Source organism: Convolutriloba macropyga, chromosome 5 (genome assembly GCF_964194025.1).
Source record: "Convolutriloba macropyga chromosome 5, txConMacr16.3, whole genome shotgun sequence".
Classification (NCBI taxonomy): Eukaryota; Metazoa; Xenacoelomorpha; order Acoela; family Convolutidae; genus Convolutriloba; species Convolutriloba macropyga.
In genome coordinates this window covers 52868635-52891578 of record NC_134472.1, presented here as the reverse complement: position 1 = coordinate 52891578, position 22944 = coordinate 52868635, and the positions used below count along the sequence as shown (strand labels likewise).

General features: G+C 33.8%; 1 protein-coding gene across 4 annotated transcripts in view; it reads right to left on the bottom strand.

The window, feature by feature from the left end:
* LOC142339458 (uncharacterized) overlaps positions 1-22944 on the bottom strand; it is a 191329-nt gene that overhangs the window by 77850 nt on the left and 90535 nt on the right. For all 4 annotated transcript variants that reach the window (XM_075389495.1, XM_075389496.1, XM_075389497.1 and 1 more), the window contains one exon: positions 8329-8799. In XM_075389495.1, coding sequence (XP_075245610.1) covers positions 8329-8799 — 471 coding nt within the window. The remainder of the gene's footprint in view (positions 1-8328; positions 8800-22944) is intronic.

The window sequence follows — 22944 nt, the reverse complement described above, 5'->3', positions numbered from 1 at the left end:
AAGGGGGAAGGGGAGCCAAAATGGGACAAAGAAGATCAATAGTCTGCTCGAAAGAACCACATTAGAGATTAATATATATATACGACTATACAGAATTAAAGAGAAAAATGTCCCCAATTTTGGCGCACTTTTCAATTGACTTTGAGAATTAAAAAACCGCCAATTGAGATCAGCTGCTTGAAATTGCGATTGAGAGAGAATTTTAGATGAAGAAAAACGCAAAACGTCAAGGGCGTAAAAGTTACTTGAAAAGTCAAAACGTTCAAACGAAAATTTAGCATAAAAAACACACACGTTTACAACAATTGCTTCTCTGCATGATTAATTAATAAAATGCCTGTGAACTCAATCATATCGTTCTAGATCCCAAATTACATCGTTCTAGATCGCAAGATGTTGAAATTATCACAATTGAAAACCAAAACTTTGATCCCATGAAAAAAAAATTATATAGACGTTTAATCACAAGTGCAAAAATTGGAGAAAAATTAAAAAAAAAAAGAAAACCTCAGATGTATCTCTGCTTACATCTATTTTGCTCATAACCGTTATCTTAAAACTCCGGGAATAAGGGTTTGACTTAAAGCCAAAATTGAACAAAGATTTGCATGGTTCACCATGAAAGTTCACAATATAGTCTCAAAAAGGGGATACTGCACCGCGAAAGTAACAATGAAAATTAAGGATCCATTTTAAACGTCTTGAGAATCAACTTTGAAGCAACAATTCAACGTATTCCCCATAGTTAAATCTCCAAAATTAAAAAAAAAGCACACAAAAACGTTAACTGCTATTGTATAATTGACCATTGTCGTTGAAAAATTAGACTAAGGGTTTTTTCGTTGATGTTTGCAACAATACTCCAAACATAACCGACTAAATGTCGGAAAATTTGCTCTCCAAGGACTACTGGGAGCTCTAATCAATTGCAGCCTGCTTCAGTCGGGGGAAAGGGGAGGGGAGCCAAAATGGGACTAAGAAGTTCAATAGTCGTCTCCAAATAACCACATTAGAGATTAATATATATACGACTATTAAGATTTAAATCGAAAGATGTCACCAATTTTGCCGCACTTTTCATTTGACTTTGAGTATTAAAATGCCGCCAATTGAGCTCAGCTGCTTGAAATTGCGATTGAGAGAGAATTTTAGATGACGAAAAACGCAAAAAGTCAAGGGCGTAAAAGTCACTTGAGAAGTCAAAACGGTCACGCGAAAATTTTGCATAAAAACACACACGTTTACAATAATTGTTCTCTGTGAGACCAATTAATAAATTGCCTGTAAACTCAATCATATCGTTCTAGATCCCAAATACTTCAAGCCAATTCACTCTCACTTGCTTGTTATGCCTGTCTATCGCAAACATAAAAAGCTGCTTGTTGATTACCATGTAGAAGCACGGTGATGTGAGCTCATAGAAAGATAATTTTTCAGCAAAATATTTTGAATTTATCAAACTGAAATTTAAAACTTTGATCCCGTGGAATTATGTTCAAATAAACTTTTAATCACATCTGCGGATATAGGAAGAAAAATTTAGATGCTTCTCTACTTATATATATTTTGCTCATACCAATTATCTTAAAAGCATGGGAAAATGGGTTTGTCTTAATTTCAGAATTAGACAAAGATATTTCATCATGGTTCTCCAGTAAAGTTTACAACATATTCTAAAAAAAAGTTTCAATCAACTCCGTTTTATCCAGCATAGATGCTGTTACGCAATTGAGCACAATATTGATATCTTAATGCAGATTCAATAGAAATCAAAATGTCAATTGGTGAACTTCGGTAAAATTTTTAAACCAAAATTAAATAATTTTTGAGTACTTTTAGGAAGTCTAGAAAATTTTCGACCAAACATCATCAATCGAAAGTTTGATTATTATTGAATTGACACTATGACATAAATAGTGTGCCCAAAAACGGTACACCATCTATCAAGTTTTGGCTATCGTTTTCGACGATCTCTATGATTGCCGCCCAATGATCACAAAAAAACGCAAATTAGGGATATACGTTAAAGAAGAACATCAGTTATTTGAATGCATTGAATGAGTAAATAGAATCCGCAAAAAAATTCTAAAAGAATTAGTTCTTTTTTGTCGACTTACTCTTAATGAATCTTTTCAACTTTGAATACATTTTGGAACGGATTTCCAAAATTCTCGAGAGAATCCACAAAAATCCGGTAAAACAAAAACAAAATGTTTCAGAAAACAAAACAAAGAAAATGCCAATACCAATCAATAAACACGTACTTATGTTTGGAATGGAACAAATTAGTTTTGAAATGTAATAGTCAAACTTCAGTAGCTAGACAGATTTCCACAGTACAAACATTTCTCGTTTTTCCTCACATGCTATTCCCCACAGGTGTTTGTCATTTCAAACAACTGACAGTGAAAACAGCATCCATGCTCTGCGCTCAGACAGAGTCAGCAAATAAACGACTAAAAAGGCTCTCATTCTGCATCGAACCAGTGTCGTGATTTCACTATGAATTTTTCAAAAAAAATTTCAGAGCACAAGTTGAGTTTGCCAGCTTTTGAAATCAAATAATGCGCAAAAAAAGTTAGTGAAAATTGAATCCCAACGGATAAAATCTTGGCCCAGTGGAATCGAAAAAACCTTGGTCTCCAAAATACAAATATCAGTCCATGAAACTGTGACATTTTTGACTTTTACATTGCTGATTTGTTTTTGCACTTAAAAATGAGACTTTTCATGTCAGTGCTCGAGAGATGTGCAAAAATTCATATGCTGAGATGGATATCAAATTTCAAGCAAAATTTGATGCGTCACACCGTGCCCACTTGAAATAAAAAAAGCATTCAAAGACTAAAAAAAACTAAAAAAAATTGTTCAACAAAATTATCAAGCACCGTTCCAAAAAAATGCCAAAAGAAACACAAACACAGCGAAAATCACCGACAGAAAACCGACTAACGTCAGATGAATTGCTGTCGAAAGACAGGCGCGGCAAATTTTTAAATTTTTTATAGGGGCCATATCTTTGCCTCTAAGTCGCCGTTTGACGCAATTGCTTCAAACAAAATTTACTTCAGAATGAACAAATTTCACTTCACAATGAGAGCAACATAGAAAACTATCATAGACAACATAGATAAAAACGAAGAGTTCAAGCGTGAAATTCACCCAAGCCAAACAAAAAATGTTCCAGAAGAAAAAAGTAAAAACGTTGAGGACAAATTTTGCCTTAAAAAAAGACACACGTTTACAATAATTGCTTCAAACTTCTTTTGAGAGCAATTGTTAATATTAAAGCTGAAAAATGGTAATTCTTATGTAATTAAAAACACTTGCCTTAGAGGCACACATTTTATTAAGCTCAGAAAAGCTTTACATTATTTAAGAAAACGTTAGAAATTGCCGGCAGATCGTCATCTAAATAAAGGACAGCAAAACGTCAAAAATTGCCGGGCAAATTTCAATAAAAAACATCGAGAAAACGTCACAAAGAGGTCACAAAAACCTTAAAATGCGAGGAAGTTGTGAAAAAGGTAAGCTAAACGTCAAAAAAAATTGGCGAAAAGGTAAAAAACCGGGAAAAAGTTTTTATAAAAAAGCCAGAAAAACGTTTTTAAAAACATCAGTAAAAAACCTGATGCTTGAGATACCTGACGATCTCGGATTATTTCTTCAGCCAGTTTTGACCAAACTTTGACAAGCTCTTTTAAATTAGAACATTGGGGAAGGTTTAAAATTTGCGGCTTTTCCAGATCTTCAGTCTCAATTAATTAAAAATTTTGGACCTCTAAAGCTTCAAAATAAAATTGCAAAAATAAAACGTATAAAATCCATATGAATAACACCGCTGTTTATATGGTACCTTTCCGCTCAAACGGGAATGACATCATTTGATTTGGGGAAGACGGACAATTAGCTAATCTTTTCAAAAACAGCTTCAGAGGATCTCCATTACTTTAATTTTTGCTGCGAAAAAACCCACAAATTGAAAAAAAATCATATTGAAAAAACCAATAAAATCATAAAAACACCTTGCACTTTCGTTCGCTTCAAAATTTAACATAAAGTCCACAAAACAAAAAGAAGAGATTGTAGACCAGGCGGAAGTCTAAAAGCACTTGCCTTAGAGGCACACATTTTATTGTGCTCAAAAAAGCTTTACATTATTTATGAAAACGTCGGAAATTGCCGGCAGATCGTCATCTAAATAAAGGACAGCAAAACGTCAAAAATTGCCTCAAAAATATCAATAAAAAACATCGAGAAAACGTCACAAAGAGGTCACAAAAACCTAAAAATGCGAGGAAGTTGTGAAAAAGGTAATCTAAACGTCAAAAAAAAATTGGCGAAAAGGTAAAAAACTGGGAAAAAGTTTTTATAAAAAAGCCAGAAAAACAGAAAAACGTTTTTAAAAACATCGGTAAAAAACCTGATGCTTGAGATACCTGACGATCTCGGATTATTTCTTCAGCCAGTTTTGACCAAACTTTGACAAGCTCTTTTAAATTAGAACATTTGGGAAGGTTTAAAATTTGCGGCTTTTCCAGATCTTCAGTCTCAATTAAAAACTTTGGACCTCTAAAGCTTCAAAATAAAATTGCAAATATAAAACGTATAAAATCCATATGAATAACACCGCTGTTTATATGGTACATTTCCGCTCAAACGGGAATGACATCATTTGATTTGGGGAAGACGGACAATTAGCTTATCTTTTTAAAAACAGCTTCAGAGGATCTCCATTACTTTAATTTTTGCTGCGAAAAAACCCACAAATTGAAATAAAATCATATTGAAAAAACCAATAAAATCATAAAAACAACTTGCACTTTCGTTCGCTTCAAAATTTAACAGAAAGTCCACAAAACAAAAAGAAGAGATTGTAGACCAGGCGGAAGTCTAAAAGCACTTGCCTTAGAGGCACACATTTTATTGTGCCCAAAAAAGCTTTACATTATTTAAGAAAACGTCAGAAATTGCCGGCAGATCGTCATCTAAATAAAGGACAGCAAAACGTCAAAAATTGCCTCAAAAGTTTCAATAAAAACATCGAGAAAACGTCACAAAGAGGTCACAAAAACCTTAAAATGCGAGGACGTTGTGAAAAAGGTAAGCTAAAGGTCAAAAAAAATTGGCGAAAAGGTAAAAAACCGGGAAAAAGTTTTTATAAAAAAGCCAGAAAAACAGAAAAACGTTTTTAAAAACATCGGTAAAAAACCTGATGCTTGAGATACCTGACGATCTCGGATTATTTCTTCAGCCAGTTTTGACCAAACTTTGACAAGCTCTTTTAAATTAGAACATTGGGGAGGGTTTAAAATTTGCGGCTTTTCCAGATCTTCAGTCTCAATTAAAAACTTTGGACCTCTAAAGCTTCAAAATAAAATTGCAAATATAAAACGTATAAAATCCATATGAATAACACCGCTGTTTATATGGTACCTTTCCGCTCAAACGGGAATGATATCACTTGATTTGGGGAAGACGGACAATAAGCTTATCTTTTCAAAAACAGCTTCAGAGGCTCTCCATTACTTTAATTTTTGCTGCCAAAAAACCCAAAAATGAAATAATATTATATTGAAAAAACCAATAAAATCATAAAAACACCTCGCACTTTCGTTCGATTCAAAATTTAACAGAAAGTCCACAAAACAGAAAGAAGAGATTGTAGACCAGGCGGAAGTCCAAGAAACAAGAGGGAAGGCTAAAAACAGGGCAGCCTCTTATTTCAGTAATCAAACAGACCCGGCCGATTGCAGATTAATAGCCGACTTTGATTCCCATAGCCCCGATTGGGATTGAAAAAATGGAAAAATGAATAATAATTTTTGAACAAAAAAATATTTTTAAATAGCGAACTATATTAATTTATTTCGTGCTCGTCAGACTCTTGTTTCTTAGTGAGAGGATATAGGGGCTTCTTTCCATGCCAACGGGCATTAGAGATGGTATCTAAGACATATAAAAACTAGCTTCAAGTAGCTGGCGTATAAAACTGGGATTTAAGTGTTTATCCCGTTTCTATTTTCGAATTTGTTTTTTATGACTTTGTTAAGATCGATTTGCTGAGCAAGTGATGTTTAAAAGCACATTGAACAGATTGGGGTAAAATGAAACTAGCCTAAAGAAGTCGATAGGATTTCATTCAAAATGTCAAAAAAGCGGCAGAATGAGGTAAAGCAAATTAAATTTTTAATCGATGAAGTAAAAAAAACATAGGACAAGTATTGGCCTGCAATTCAAAAATTTGTCATCGACTAAACAAAAGATTAGACCTATAATGGACAAAACAGGATTGAAAACCGTCTGTAAAATTCCGAGCAAAAATTGGAAAAAAATGACAAAAATCGAGGTCAAATTGCCGCATGTGAATAAAAAACAACAATCGAGAAAGCGAACTTCTGTTCAAACACCATTTTCTTACTGTACTTTAAAAAAATCTCTACAAGAAAAAAAGAGCCGCGAAACCACTGGCTTTTTTGCTCCACTCTCTTTTTTGGTGTGACCAAAACCTTTTCCAATTTGACCTAAAAATATAAAATGTGTGCATAGATCTTTATAAAAATAGATGAAAGACTCCGAAAACCACCCGAAGCAATTTACACCTTCAAAAAAAATCCGAATAACTCATTAACTTCTTTTTATCAATAAAACCAAAAACGTCGTAATCATTATCAGCAAAATTTTTTCTAAGAAATTTTTCATAAATTGCTACTCCAAAAGTATTGTCTATCATACATTGTATGGTAATGTTTAATTGCGGTTAATAAACAAATTTCAAATGGTGGTCAGTCAACATTAAAGATACATCTCGAAAAATTAGAAAAAGCGATCGAAGTGAAAAGAATTAAAGGAAAATAACGGAAAAATCTGTGCATTTTTAAAATAATACTCTTTAAAAATATTTCCAAAAAACATTCATAGCAGTTCTGGTTTATTCAGTGAGCTCCCATGCGACAACCAAACTCAGTGGAAAATACATAAAACATAAGCAACGAGTAGAAACTGCATACAACTGAGGAATTGAATAGTTCATTTTATGAAGATATGCATTTACGCTATCACAACCTTTAAATGTTTTCACCTGGTAACTAAACCCTAACAACACTCCTATAGAACACAGAAAAAGGATCTTGAAAAACAGCAAAAACAGAAGACTAAGACTAAAAAAAATCGAAAACAGAAAAACAAGGCAAATTTTCATCAACTAAAACGAACTTAAATTGATGTAAAGGAAATCAAAGGGCCACAAAAATCATCAAGCAAACTAATTTTAACCAAAAAAATTATTTTAAAAAATACAAGAAAAAGAACAAAAACTGCTAAAAACGCTTCTATAACGGCGAACCCACCAAAAAAAGCTCATATAAAACTCTAATGTATGATATAAATGGTAAAAAAAACTCATAAACTTACAATTACTTGTTAATATGTTTTATTAAAAACACTTTGTCGTAAAAATTGAAAAAACCTAAACAACTGCAAAAAACAACACGTGTTCAAATAAAATTCAACTCGCTTATCACTCTCTCTCTCTCTCTCTCTTCTCTCCGCTCTTCAATTTGTTCAGCCGTTTGAATACTTAATTTTCACGTGGCAAACATCTAGGGAGAGGGAGACCGTGGGTTCAATCCCCGTACGGAACTTTATGTTCGCACTTGGCTTAGACTTGCCAAGTCTTAGCCATGACTGACAAGTCTTAAATGTGTTATGATCATAGCTCTGAATCAGTACTGATACTTAGACTTGGAATTAGACTTGCTCAGCATTGATATTGACTTGGCGTTAAGTACGAGATACAATTCAAATTCTTTGATTTGTAAAACAAATAGCGCAGCTATAATAGCCGGCTGAGATGAGGGCGGCTATTAGTTACCATGAGGGAGATGTTGATGACAGGGCGCATTGTTGGTTGACTTGAATGTATAGGTTACTTAACCTTGATGATGTCACTAATAATTTTTTTTCATTAATCGAGAAGCGCGCAGTGCTTTGATACAAAACCCAAAATTTTGCAAAGTCAAACTGAAAACACGCGAAATCACGTTTTTGCGAAGTCATTGTCTTAAAACAGGCATCTGCAAGTAAAATGCCGAAGGTTTCCATTTACATAGCGAGAACTATACTCCAGAATTTGAAACTTGCAAGTGGCGTTCGAATTTGATCATGTGTAATTGATAATGCCGTACTGCTATACAAAACATCAATCCAAAAACATAATTCCTATTGCTGACGCAAGCTTATGACATCAAACATTTTGTTTACTTCGGAGAAACAAATTTTCCATTCTCTTGGAGGAAAGTATAAGAAAGGAGGAAGAATGTTTCTCACCTTAATTGGCCTCCATTTGGCGACTGGTGGAAGCTCAAAGGGCGACTTTGACCCAAATAAACATCGGACCGTCTGCTTCGACCATACGGTGCAGTTGACGACGCTCCTCGTTCGGATAGCAGCAAACTCTGCGATGACTGCACCTGCCTTTCCAAATAAGGAAACTCGTGCACTAAATTACGAGGATCAGACGAAGCGAGTCGTGTCGTGGAGTTACTAGTGGAAGATTGGTGTTCGTCAACTGTTTCGAGACACGGAGTAGTTCGTGACCAGTAAAGCGAGGAGGAATTATGGTGTGAACTATTCGGGGGGTGTTTTTGAAAAGCTGGGATCTGTTGAGGGGTTTGTAAATTTCTGCCCCCCGATCTGGACCTGTGGGGCGATAGAGATTTGTTCACGTGACTACCAGATGTGAACTGATTTGCCCGATTTGAACTGTGCTGGCTTTGATAGAGAGTTGCGGGGTTGAAACTAAACATTTATAACAAAAAGTTAACTTGTGTAAGCCTTTTACCATTAAAAGCTTTTCCCACTCCAAATACTGATAAACAATAACAATTTATCAAACGGGGAAGCATCAATGCTGCAGCAGCAATCAATAAAATGCTTTTATGAGGCGAATTGTTTGCAAATGAAAACAAAATATCTAGAAAACGGAGACTACAGGGGACGAAATTTGCAGCGAAATTGTACGTGTATTATTTGTACAAATATAAACCATACAGCAGAACTTGAAACCATAAAATTTTTCTCATTTACGCTTTAAATGTGGTGACAAGTAATTATTTTATTGTCAAATAAGCGACAATGTTGCAATTTTTACAACCAACAAGGCGTGAAAAGGAGAATTTGAAATAATTGTGTTCGATTTGACAAGATTATTCATGCCTCAAATGGAATGCACCTGTGTTTAATTAGTTATAAATAGTTATGACTACTAAAGACTAATAGGCTATTAAGGCACCCTAAGTAATCTATTGAATCAATTAGAAACAAATTTATTGATCATTACCCGTCAACGTCAAACTATAAAACTGTTCAAATTCTTAGGGGCGCCGACATTCGTTCTCAACACTGTAAAACTGATTAGATTTGAAATCAGAAAGACTTTTTGGAACTTTTCACCATACTAAAGGACGAATTTAATACGCTATCTACACAATCATAAGCTTTTTTCGTCCGAGTCCACTTGTGGTGTGAGAAATTATATGCTCAACTGGGTTTTTTGAGAGTTGTGAGTGATATCACTAGAAACCCCGTCAAGCGTTAAGTGTGAAATTAAAAAGTTTTGTGGAAAAATGTCCTCTTAGTTATCGAGGTTTAAAGTTTTTGTGAACATTTCACTTTTCACGTTAATTTTGTTCACCGTAATGGGGATTTTTTCAAAAGTTTTTTGTTATTTTCTGACAATTATTTTACCAATTTCAAAATTTTCAGGTTTAGTAATCTCGAAGCGATATCGAAGCTATTTTTTGCCACAACGCAGTTTTTTAATATTAAACAGATTTTCAATTTTAATCTAGATTTTTTGGTTTTAAGAGGCATTTTTTTCTCAATTTTTCTCTTACTTTTGTTTTGCTTTTTTTTTCTTGTGACCTTCTGGCGAACTGTATTTTGATTAGCATATGCGATTGTTTGAATTGGTCTGCGGGCAACTAAGGACTTTGAAACTAAAAATTCCCATAACAATTTTGCGAACTTTATCAATTTTTTATTCTTGTTTCAAATTTTATTCTTGTTGACAGCTACCGGTTTTTATGACTCGACACAAAATGCTATCAAAATTATGTTTGACTGGACACTAAACGTTTTCAAAATCACATGTGAATTTTGAGTTCTGACCGTTTTTGTTTTTTTGTTGTCTTTCCTTTCAATCTCTTTGATTAAGGTCTTCGTAAATCAAAAGTGAAGCTTATCTGAACCTTATTTTCCTTTCTTTTGATAGCTAACCGTCGATATAAATTTTATTAAATTAATTTCGTAAAATTTCTAGATATTTCGATTTTTGGTCTTTATTTGGATTCCACTAATTTTTCTGATTATATTTAGTTTTTTATAATTGTGCTTTTCAATTTTTTGGTTGCTGACAAAACAATTTGCTTTCTGTAGAAACGTTGCTGAAACTTCAGAATGTGTATATTTGAAAAAAAATTGTTTTTTAAATTTTGGTCAAATATAACAGCAGTTTTGGGAACAACTTTGTTTGCACTTCAAAATTTTTGTCGACTCGCAAATTATTTTCATTAGCAAGATAAACTAGATGATTCATATTTAAAATTGAGTGCAGAGGCTATTTTTTAACTTTTGCATTGAATTATACGGCTAAATTCAGAACTTAAAATCTTCGGCCAAATAATTTAGAGGCAGTTTGTTACTTACAGCTACTTACCCGTTACATTACAGATTGAGATTCAGTTTGAAAATAGGATATATGTTGATTTTTGGATCACATATTTTGTCTTTTTTGGTAAAATTCGTTGTTCGCTTGATAAATTGTTTTTTTTCTACTGGATAAATTGCGTTGGAGTTGGTTTCATGTCTGTCGTTTCGTTTGGTTTAAGGTATAAACAAAATTAATCTCACTGGTATGAACCCTTTTTGCATAGCCTTCTGCCTTTCTCCTAATAATCCATCGAAGTTCATATAACAACAAGGATGTTCGTAAATGTGGGTTCGCACATGATGTTCGGACCTGAGATAATCTACATTTTTGACTGAATTGTCAACCTAATGATGAGATAATTAAAAATAGATGTTTGGGTTTAAAAAATCGTTACAAAAACAAGTTACTGATTGAATTGCCTCATTAATACCATGCCTCATTACAGCGCTCACAAGATCTGCCAACAAAAAGACTACGAGAACAAAAACAAACACCAAAATAAGCGAAAACAAAAATTTTTCAGCGAAAATGCTAAAAGAAGAAACAAAGAAACACAAATATTGACCACTCACAAAATTTTATGAAAACGCATATTGTCCAACAAACAAAACATGAGCTACGACATGACATCAATGAAAAATACTTTTTGAACTATACTTCTTATCATTGTGAACCTCTCAATGATAAGAATAAATTACAAGCTGACGAAAAGAACAGAACCTGAAAAGTATAAAAAATGTTTGAGAACGAGCAATATCGTAAACTTTAATACTATTCGCTATAAATGAGTGCATTGAGCAACATCATTCTTTCAATCCTCAATAAGAAGCCTACAATACCAGTCAGCATTTTACGACTACATGAAGAATTAAATGACAAAAATAAAAATATTAAAAAAATTTGAGAGAGAAAAGTGTCGAAGCCAATAAAAAAAGAAATTTTCGGTTAACATTTTTCTTATCCAATATCAATTTTTAGCAGTAGTGGGGTTCCTCTTTTCTTAACAATATGACTTCAAACAATCAACAAGTATGAACAAATATAAAAAAACCACGAAATTTTTGAGAAAACCCGTTATATCAACAACGTTAAAATCAATAGCTTTCAACGGAAGGTAAAAACAAGCTAAGTTCTGCCTTAATGAGAGCCAAGGATGCTTGTCAATCATAAGTCATCGAAAGAACAATAAGTCTTATGATTATGAAAACAACAATAAATACATGCAAAAACCAAACGTTCCGAAGAAAAGTGCGAGAAGAAAATATCGAAGCCATTCAAACCATAAGCGTTTCTCTGAAAACTTAATTTATGATCCATTGGACGTCTTCTATAAGCCAATGGGAACTATCAATATTAGGATGAGGCATCGAAGTCGTAAAACCATAAGTTAGCCAATAAATCCGTTCACTAGTTTTGTTTTATTTGCAAATAAAATGACGGGTGTCCTGCAATTACTGGATTGACTTACAGTTCATATAAATAAGTTTGATAATAGTTAGTGTCCAAAAAAGTATTTTTATAAATGTCCTAACAGTAATTAAATTCAACAGCTCTCAACAGAAGTCAAAAATTCCGGAAATTTAAGCCTCAAAAGAGATAAGGATGTTTTTCATTCTTATTTCATCAGTAGGACATCACAATAGGTCTTATTATTGTGAGAACAAAAACAAAAGCAGGCAAAAACTTAAAATTCAGCAGAGAAGTGCAACAAAGTGAAAAAGCCATTTAAAACATAAATTTTTCTCCGAAAATTTTATCTGTGAACCCTTGAACGCCTTCTCTACGCTACTGAGAAATATCAATATTAGGATAATGTGATAAAATTTCAAAGTGAACCAGAATTACAAAAAAATAACCAAAGTTAATAAAAAAAAATTATGAAAACTGGTGGCATCAAAGTCGTAAAACCAACAGTTAGAAAAAAACCAATAACCTGATTCAGTTTAGTTGCAGTAGAAAAAATGGAGGTCCTGTTATTACAGAAAATGACTTACAGTTCACGAAAATTAATTCAAGATTGGATAAGGTCCAAAAAAAATTCAAAAAATTATTTTTAAAGGCTTGACAGCCATTAAATTCAAGAGCTTTCAACGGAATTAAAATACCATACTTTATGCCTCGATAGGAAGACATGAATGTTCGTTCTCAAAATATTAATAAGACATCACAATAAGTTCTATGATTGTGAAAACAACAACAACAAACACAAGCAAAAATTAAAAAAAGCAGCATAAATTTGAGAAGAAAGTGTCGGAGCCATTTAAACCATAATCTTTTCTCTGAAAACTTTATCTAGGATTCTTCAGACGTTTTCCTCTAAGCCAATGGAACTGCCAATACGAAGATAATGGGATAAGATTTCAAAAGGAAAAAATTACAAAAAAAAAAACAAATTTTGGTTTGAAACTACGAAAACTCGTGTTATCGAAGTCATAAAACCAATAGTTAGCAGATAAAACCACTTATCGGATTAATTTTGTTTGCAGAAAAAAAAGGGGCTCCTATCATCACTGAGATTGACTTACTCTTCATAAAAATAAGTTTAACATCGGTTAATCAAAAAAAAATTTGAAAAATTGTTTTTTAAAGTCTCGACAGCCCTTAGCTGTCCACTCAAAGCGTTATATAGATTTACCTAATGCACATAAGAAAAACAATTGAACGCTTAGTTAGCAAGTTTATGCAAAAGGACTCCCAAAATTTAGTAAAATCTCAAAAAGAGAATCAAAATTTCATTTAAAAATTCGAAAACTCAGAGTCGAAGACAAAAAAACATGAGCGATGCCTTGAACACAATTTTTTTTCATTGGGTAATATTTGAATGTAAATGAGGTTTGTCTATAATCGAACCTCGATATGAAAAGTCTCTAAGTGACTAAAAAAAACAATGAAAAATAGGAAAAAATTTCTAAAAAAAACCAGCTCTCAAATTGAGTTCGAGTTTTTCTTTTATAAACTTCCTCACGAGACCAAAACTAGCATTTTTATCGGTCTACTGGTAACACAAAATTCTTTCCCTTTTGTAGCATGAAAAGTAACTTTGAAATAATATTTCTATAGAAAAGCCTTAATTTGAAGGTTCACACAAAACTTTAAACCTCGATAACTCCTCGAAAATACGAAATTCTAAAAAATCTTTTTAATTTCAAATTCTACCCTGGACGAGCTTTTAATTGATATTACTCACATTTCTCTGCGATGAATATATCGATCGGCCAAAATTGTCTGAACAAAAAACCCATTTGAGTATATAGTCCTCCCCCCCCCCCCACGTGGGGTCGGAACAAAAAGAACTACTTCTACGTCTATCTGTCCTTAAATTGCGAGACAAGATTGTCGGAAAAAATGTTCCATCGCATGTTAGCAAGCCTCCTTGTTTTATAAACAAGGCAAGTTTTCAAATAAAGAAAAGTTTCTTACCACTGAAAATGAAAGGTTTTAAAAACTAATCCTGTGGAAAATCGTAGTTGGCGTTATTATCTTGATTACGATTCGTTATCGCAGTGACATATGATTTATTATTACTTAAAAACAGAAATTTAATACTTCGCTAAGTAATAACTGGCATTAAATATCAGCAGAAGCTCTTACCTTTTTCAGGTCAAACTCCAAAATCAATAAAGTAAATGTTAGTGTGTTATTTTAATTAGAAGTAACCTTGACAGGTTGAAAGAAAAAAAAATTGTACATTATAAGAAAAAAAATCAAGCTTTCTTAACTACTGAACGACTTCTGTTTCATCTTTTTTTTGTGAAATCGCTAAAACAAAATCTGAGTAAATATAACAAAAGCGAACAAGAATTTTTGATTAAAAAATAATACCAGCAGAAAATTGGTTGTCAGCTCTAGTTTTCAACACGCACTCTCTGCATAAAAGGCGGCTCATTTTCTTTCAATTTACTTAATTTTGTTTCCTTTTTTCCCTGATTTACGTCTGGGAGTCTAAAATAAAACTAAATTTTTCCCAGTTCACTGCTAAGACAGAATTTTGGGATGAATTTACTGGGAGAGGCATTCGTGAAGGATTGCCCCCCCCCCCCCAAGTGGGGTCGGAACAAAAAGAACTACTTCTACGTCTATCTGTCCTTAAATTGCGAGACAAGATTGTCGGAAAAATGTTCCATCGCATGTTAGCAAGCCTCCTTGTTTTATAAACAAGGCAAGTTTTCAAATAATGAAAATTTTCTCACCACTGAAAATGAAAGGTTTTAAAAACTAACCCTGTGGAAAATCGTAGTTGGCGTTATTATCTTGATTACGATTCGTTATCGCAGTGACATATGATTTATTATTACTTAAAAACAGAAATTTAATACTTCGCTAAGTAATAACTGGCATTAAATATCAGCAGAAGCTCTTACCTTTTTCAGGTCAAACTCCAAAATCAATAAAGTAAATGTTAGTGTGTTATTTTAATTAGAAGTAACCTTGATAGGTTGAAAGAAAAAAAATTGTACATTATAAGAAAATAAAATCAAGCTTTCTTAACTACTGAACGACTTCTGTTTCATCTTTTTTTTGTGAAATCGCTAAAACAAAATCTGAGTAAATATAACAAAAGCGAACAAGAATTTTTGATTAAAAAATAATACCAGCAGAAAATTGGTTGTCAGCTCTAGTTTTCAACACGCACTCTCTGCATAAAAGGCGGCTCATTTTCTTTCAATTTACTTAATTTTGTTTCCTTTTTTCCCTGATTTAGGTCTGGGAGTCTAAAATAAAACTAAATTTTTCCCAGTTCACTGCTAAGACAGAATTTTGGGATGAATTTACTGGGAGAGGCATTCGTGAAGGATTGTTGTTGTTGTAACCCAGTGCTTCATTCACACAATTTTAACTACTGGCTTAATTCTCAAATAGCCGAATAATCTTGGCTATAACGGTTTTCTGATAAATACTCAAAGTAATTGTATTATTAGTTTAGTTTTATTCACCAAAATATTAAATATATCAGCGAAAATATGACAAATTCCTCCATTAAAAGGAAAAACGAACCAATATAATCAACTACGTTATACAGAAACAATTCAGCACATTAATCTATTTATCCATATAAAGTGCTAATATAGCAAATAGATGTATAGAATGTATTCTTCTGCTAAGCGGACGTTCTTCTACGTGAGGTAGGCGTGTTCTGTTCATTCCTAATATTGCAATTGAATGTTGAATAAATTCTTCAATTTCCTTCTGTTTATCAAATATCAACACACACCGCTTCACTTAAAACACGCAAAACACACACCGCACTAGCCCAAGTTGGGTCACGTCTATCTGAATGGCCGATGTTTTTATTGACCGAAGAATATTGCCGTTGTTTTTGATAATATGACAACATAAAACTCGGCTCACGTTCAAAAGACGAGTTATAAATATTTATAAATTAAACAAAGATTACAGTGGAAGTATTTTTCTGGGATGTTTACCAAGTTTCAGTTTACGAGGAAATTCAGTTTTCTGTAAAAGAATTCGAAATTATGTTAACGGACTTTAAAAAACTGAAGTTTTGACATTGTGCATTTCTCTATATGATCATATCATTGAAAGTTACAGAACTCGATAGTAGCATTTAAAAGGTCATGAAAAATTTTCACATCTCAAGTAGTTTAAAAACTATCATATTTGTCGATTATTTAAGTATAGTATACTAGTTAAGGTTAGGCTAAATGAGACGATTGGTCAAGTGAGCAATGTAGCAGAATTGTCTTCTTTTAATAGTGTGGATGGATAAAGATAGCGAGAGAAGAGAGGAGAGGTTATTAGTCGTCTTCAACCAAGCAGCTTAATCCAATAAAAAGACCAATTTCTACTAAATTTATCCTGTCTAACGCCAACCCTACACCCTATACACCCTACACCCCCTCCCCCTCTCTTCGATCCCAACCCACCTCACGCTCACCCCTATCTTACCTATACTTGCAATTTAATACAGACAGAAATCGCCAACAACATCAAAATAGAAGCTGTTGACATTGGGTTAGGTATGACTGCATGGGCGGCAGAGAAGGGGGTGGGGTGATTGGGGGGGGGGGGGGGGGGGGGGGGGGGGGGGCATCGAGGGCAGGTTGTATAAAATGAGAAAGGAAGCGCTTAGAAGAGTGACCATCAATGGCGTTGAATGTTGTTTTGAGGAAATAGAAGAGCAATAAAATTTACTGAGCTATGTATGGCCTTAAGGTTGGAGTTAGGAAGATGAGTTTGTGTTGGAGTGAATATATAGGTTGTAGATTAGTGTAATATAATCGGAATTAATGGGCTTAATGGCATCAATTGCAATCAATTGTCCATAAAAACTCGCCCGAGGATAAATTAAAAAATTATAAGAGAACGCCAACTTAGATTAGAAGTGAAGTTGAACATGGTACTTAACATGGCTTTTAACCCCACCACTAAACTCGTGAACTTCAATGAACTGAACAAGAAGTTTGTTCCCGATAACATTATTATGATTAATCCTACAAAAAGTCTTTATCCTAAGCAAACCGTGCCATCAGTTACTTTTCTAAACAATATCACTCCAGAGGCCTTTCAGTTTAACGAGAAAAAAAAAATGATGAACAGCCTATGACTTTCAACAAAAACATTGCTGCTGGACCATGCAATAAATCAAGATCAAAGCAAGGAGGCAATAAGAGACAAAAAAATCAAGATAAATCCGAGTCCCTTCTTGGAGATCTTCAGATCAATATTGAGAATTCCTTTTATTCAATCAACTTTTCTCACTTTTGCCAGCTGCAAAATAAAATCATTATGGGCAAAACAGCTTTAACATTTTTACTTTCAGCGACTACAACTGTCTGACCAGTATGTTTTTGGGGAGACGCCATCCAAAAAATGACCAAAATCACGACAGGTTTAACACAGCCAGTTCAACGACTAACGTATTCCCAGTAGTGGAAAAACACCTTGCTGATAGCATTTTGCGATCTGGTGACAATTTTCTGCCATCACGGACGTCCGGCCGTTGTGCTGATTTTTATGTTAGAGTGACTTGTTCTCTACGCTCAAAAATTATCCAAGATGCGGCTGCGGAGACAGTTTACGCAATCATTGCGTCTGAGGATTAAAAATTTAGGATGAATGAGCAATATTTTTCTCAGAAATATTTTACTAGGCAGTGGATTAGATGGGTTTTCTTCAGGCTTCAAGAGACCGTCGAAAATCAAACCCACACTTTCAGACAGCAGAAGCTATCTATTCGAGGGATTTCTGACCGCTTTGACATGCTGGCACAGTCTCCCATTGGTTGCGATTCGTGTTTGTGCTCTACTCTGCTAGTCCTTGCGCCATGAAAGCATTGGTGCTCATCTTTCAGTTTTTACCTGATTTAGTGAGAGTAACTTCACTGTTGGGGCAATCCAGAAAACCACTCAAAAATGTTAATTCTTTTAATGAGAAGCTTTGATCTTACTTGGCCAAAGTGGGGACAAAATAACTAAATTATTTTATTTCAAAGGATACGACAAATACAAAAAAAGAACTATGAAGTTACTGCGTTTGATTTTTCGTACTATGCTGCACCAATTTGCTGCACAATGTTAATCTGAAATTTGATCATATTAATTGCTTGAATTCTAAAATTCATTGAAAACGTCTGAGCAATTTTTTCTACTCATTGCTTAAGCATTTCTCAAATATCGGCATTTTGTTTGTATCGGCTGTAATAATTATAAATAACAGCTGTTCTCAGAAAACAGTTCTACTAAAATTATAAAAATATTCAAATATTCGCAATTTCTGGTCAAAAAGAAGGCAAAATTTCCCAGAACTCATCTAGTCAGATGGTTAATTTTATAAAATTACTGCGCTTATTAGTTTGAACACATAAAAAAAACACATTGCCAAAAATGAGTAAAATATTGCCCAATTCGGACAGAAGGCTGTTAATAAATTAGCACCAATAAAAATGAGGGGATTTAATACCTTATCATAGGCAAATAAGAAGCACTAAAAGTTGTATAAATATAGCATCTATGACGGCCAACAAAACAGAAGATAAAGAGTCCTGAAAGAACATTCAAATGAAGTTGGTTTTGTGGAGCTAAATCTGCTTTCATTTAACAATTCCAATTACGCAAGTCGAGCATCGGAAGATTATCTGAGACCCTAAAGCATTTTCTTGAATATCATATAAAAATCTTTGTTAGATTAGTTTCGAAGTGGTGGTAGCAAGTGGCTCATTGAGACCTTGTACTGTTTTCTTGCATAATATATAAAGAATTATCAGATTATATGAGACCATATACGGTTTACAGAGATCCTATAGAGACTTTGTTAGATTAAAATCAAAACTGTAGTTGAAGGGGGCTCGCTTTGGTATAGAATAAGCAGCCACTTTGACGATGACAAACAGTTTGACGTAGACAATTTTTGCAAACAGGTGACAATTGTGGAAAAATTTTTGGAATATTTTTTATGGAATATTTTAAATCTCACTGTTTTTGTGTTAAAATAAATTTAAGTAGCAAACTTAGGCAGGGCATTGGATGGTTTGAATTAAGAAATGACTATAATCAAGTGTTAAGATTCTCAACGAAATTGGGTTTAGAAGTTCTAGGTGAACATTTTAGATCCAACTAGTAACTTACTACGTCATTACTAAGTTGGCCGTATCCAAGAAGAGTTCGAAGATTACGAGGGCCCCTAAGAAGTCACAGTAAATTGTTCAAAGTTGCTTAGTTGCTTTCTGCAATTTTTGGTAAAATTTTTGGTAAGGTGACATAAATAACACTGAAACGTATTGCTCTTAGCTGACAAGGGGATAAATTAACAGCAATTATAAATATTTATTATTAACCTAGGTTAAATTCCCAATGCCAAGCCATCTCTGATCAGACTATGTCAAGGCAATAATGGTTTCTGATCAGACCGCGCCAGATAATAATTACCTGTGACCAGACTTTCTTGCGACCCAAGGAATAGTTCTACCTTATTCCGACGGTAGCAGCCTCTGAAAAGACCACGCAAGTCTTAAGCCGCATCTGGTCAGAATTTTATGTGACCATTGTATGTGCGACTTTCAAGCAACCAAATTTTTAGTGCAACTTTTTTGCAGGAGAGACCTCTGCTGCAACTTTCATGCAACGCAATTTTGAGAACATGAAGTGTAGGTTGGAAAGTAAGAAAGGTATACTATTGAGCGAGCGAGAGAGCTTTTGAAACTAAATCAAATGTTGTGTGCAAGTTCTTCACTGTGTGATGATTATAGCCACCAAGATTTGTGTTCTGTCTTGCCTAAGAAAAATATTTGTAGCTATTAAGCGAAAAAGTATCTTGATTATTGGGTCAAAAAGTTATTCAATCAGAAAAATTTTTGTTTGGGAGCTCCCCAGTGTTTGTAGAGTCTATGTCAAAATGTTCCTACACTCATTCAGTTATTCTATATTATTATTAAATTGTTTTGCTTAGAGAGAGAGAGAGAGAGAGAGAGAGAGAGAGAGAGAAAGATAGTTTCAGGTCTCGGTTTTCACGGGTTGCGCGGAATCGTTTCTTTTCTAGTTGTCTGTTTTTAACTCCAACTTAGCCAGCCTCCAGTCCATACGAAAAGGAGGAAAAGAAAACCTCAGGAAAATAATGGAAAATCTCAAAAGTTGAATATTTAGCAAACTTGTGAAGTTTACGGCAGACGTAATTAATTGAGTTGTGCGACCTTTGCCCATGCTAGGCTCAGTCTTTGGTCTCTGATCAGAATTTCAATCGCCCAGACTTCAGTGCAATCATTGTTCAGAATATGCTCAGACTTTGGTCTCAGATCAGACTTTTGAGTGGCCATTGTACAGAATGTTGGGCGACTGTAAAATTTTCCAGACCCTGTAATTTGGTTCACAATATAACTCCCGTGTGCAACCTAAGTCGGTCCGATCAGAGGTGGTTTAGGCCTGGGACCTTAACCTGGGAAACACCCTGAAATGAATTGATGAAACGGAGAGTTTCTTCGTGCACGTTTGATGACTTCGCCTTCGTGTGTAATTTGCAACTAGGAACTAGTAAAAAAAATTATTGTATGAGATTTTGAGCTGGGATTATATGAGAATTAGAGCACCTCTAAATACAGCGGATCTTCTCAAGTGAAGAATTGTCCTCTATAATTAAAGGAAGGGCCGCAAAAGTGGCACAATAGCCAGTTTCACATACGACAAGGTTGGTTGTAAACGTTATTAATACTGAAATCTGTGACAAAACCTTCTATTATTTATTCAGCGTTAAAAACAGTTGCCTCAGAGAAGATTTTGTAATGAAAATTAATCAGTTTTTGCTCAAGGGGTCGATATCATTGTCTAATGTGTGCTTCTAAAAAAATTAAAGAAATTGTTGACTATGAATGGCCACTTCACGATTTTTGTTAGATCATGACCAATTCCTATTCAGCATTTAAAGTGCATTTTCAACTTCTTGTATAAAAAACCTGAACTCATCTAAAAACTTAAGGTAACAAGATTCCTGCATGATGCGGAAGAATCCAATAGATTTAACTCCAACTGAGATATCAAATTTAACTGAGGTCCAACTGAGATGAAAATTAGTTTCTGGCTAGGCTCAGAGCTCAGAAAAGCTAGCATTATAATGCTAATTGATATTTAATGTTAAAATTTAATGAGAAATGGAACTGTTTCAAATAATGCTGATCTATTTTTCTATTCGATGCACAAAAGTCAGAAGTTGTTTTTTTTCTATGACATAATTAATAAATGATCAAATTTAACAAAAAATTGAACCTCTTGTTCTTCTCTACTAAACTTTCGAGTTATTTCCAGCAAACGCACTCTAATAATGGTAACGAGAAACAGTTGCTAAAACAAATTTCCGAAAAATTGCAAAATATAAATTACCTTCAACCACGCAGCAACGATTAAACAACAGTTGACGCACAAGCATCGACATCAAAAATAACTCCTCAGGGTTTCTAATAATTGACAAAAATGCAAAGCTAGGCTTGTCAGACTGCAGAAACAAATTTAGCTTGATTTTCATTTGGATGAGAACAATTGTTACAATGATACGTGTGAAGGATAATTCTTTTTGTTCATCTCGTGACATACCTGTCTAAATTGGATTGATCCCACTGTCCAATTTGCATTCACCCCCTGCCCTCCCCAGCCTTTCATTTTCCCAACACACCAAACTGTTCTTCATTACTTTAGCCCTTCCTCCTTCTGCTTATTATTTGATCATACATGCCAAGTATTCAAAGTTACCAGGCGAGAGCGCTCAAAGAACCGAAGTAGACCAAGACGAAAATGAATGGAAACTTTGTGCCGACATAACATTTAAATTTAAGATACCTCAAAATTTTTCCAACCAGACAGCGCATATTTTTTATCAGTGTGAATTGTTTTATGCGCCAAATCGACATGATTTTGCAAACGCTGCTTTAATTGTCACTTTTTTTACATGACTAAAGCAGTTGTTTTGTTCAGAATGAAAGAATTTGCTAAGTATATTTTAAAATAAGGATATGCAAAGTAGATATCAATCCAAGAAATTGCAAAAACTTCAGAAAACGCCAAAACTAAAAGAATCTTTTTAAAATCAATCGCTTTTCAGTATACTTTTTTGCAATTATTCTAGATTGATGCATACGTACAGAAACAACATAGAACACAACAAATGTCAATAATACGCTTTGGACCCGTCGGCTAGTTTGTAGTTCGACTTACCTAACCGCTCACAGCAGCACCTTGTTGTTTGCCTCTATCACTTTTCATCAGATAGCAAACAATAAATTTGATCACACAGTCGGAATAACAAGATTGCAATTTGTTAAAATCTCTTGTATCACACGCCACGTCGCACTTTCATTGATTATATTAGTAACTGATTTTAATGAAATCCGATGGAAAAATAAGAAACGTAAAACAGAAATCGAAACAGAGTAATCATCCGAAAGAAATTAGACCACCAAATGTACATTAATAGCAATGTCAAATATATGGGGAAATGCAGATTATGGTCAAAAGCTGACCTGAAAACTTTAAAATTTAATTGTAACAACTCTTTCCATATTTTGAGAAATTGTGCAATTTATACAATTTTTTTTTGAAAAACATTTTTGCATAATTTATTTTAAAGAACTTTAACAAATTTAACAACCCTTTTTTGAAGTATCCATATTTTGCGAAAAAAAAATGTAATTTGTACCACTTTAATTCGACATTTTCCTATCAGTAACTTTTAGTTTTAAAGTATAAATATAATTTTAAAAAAGTTATAGTGAAGTGAAATAAATTTAACAAAGC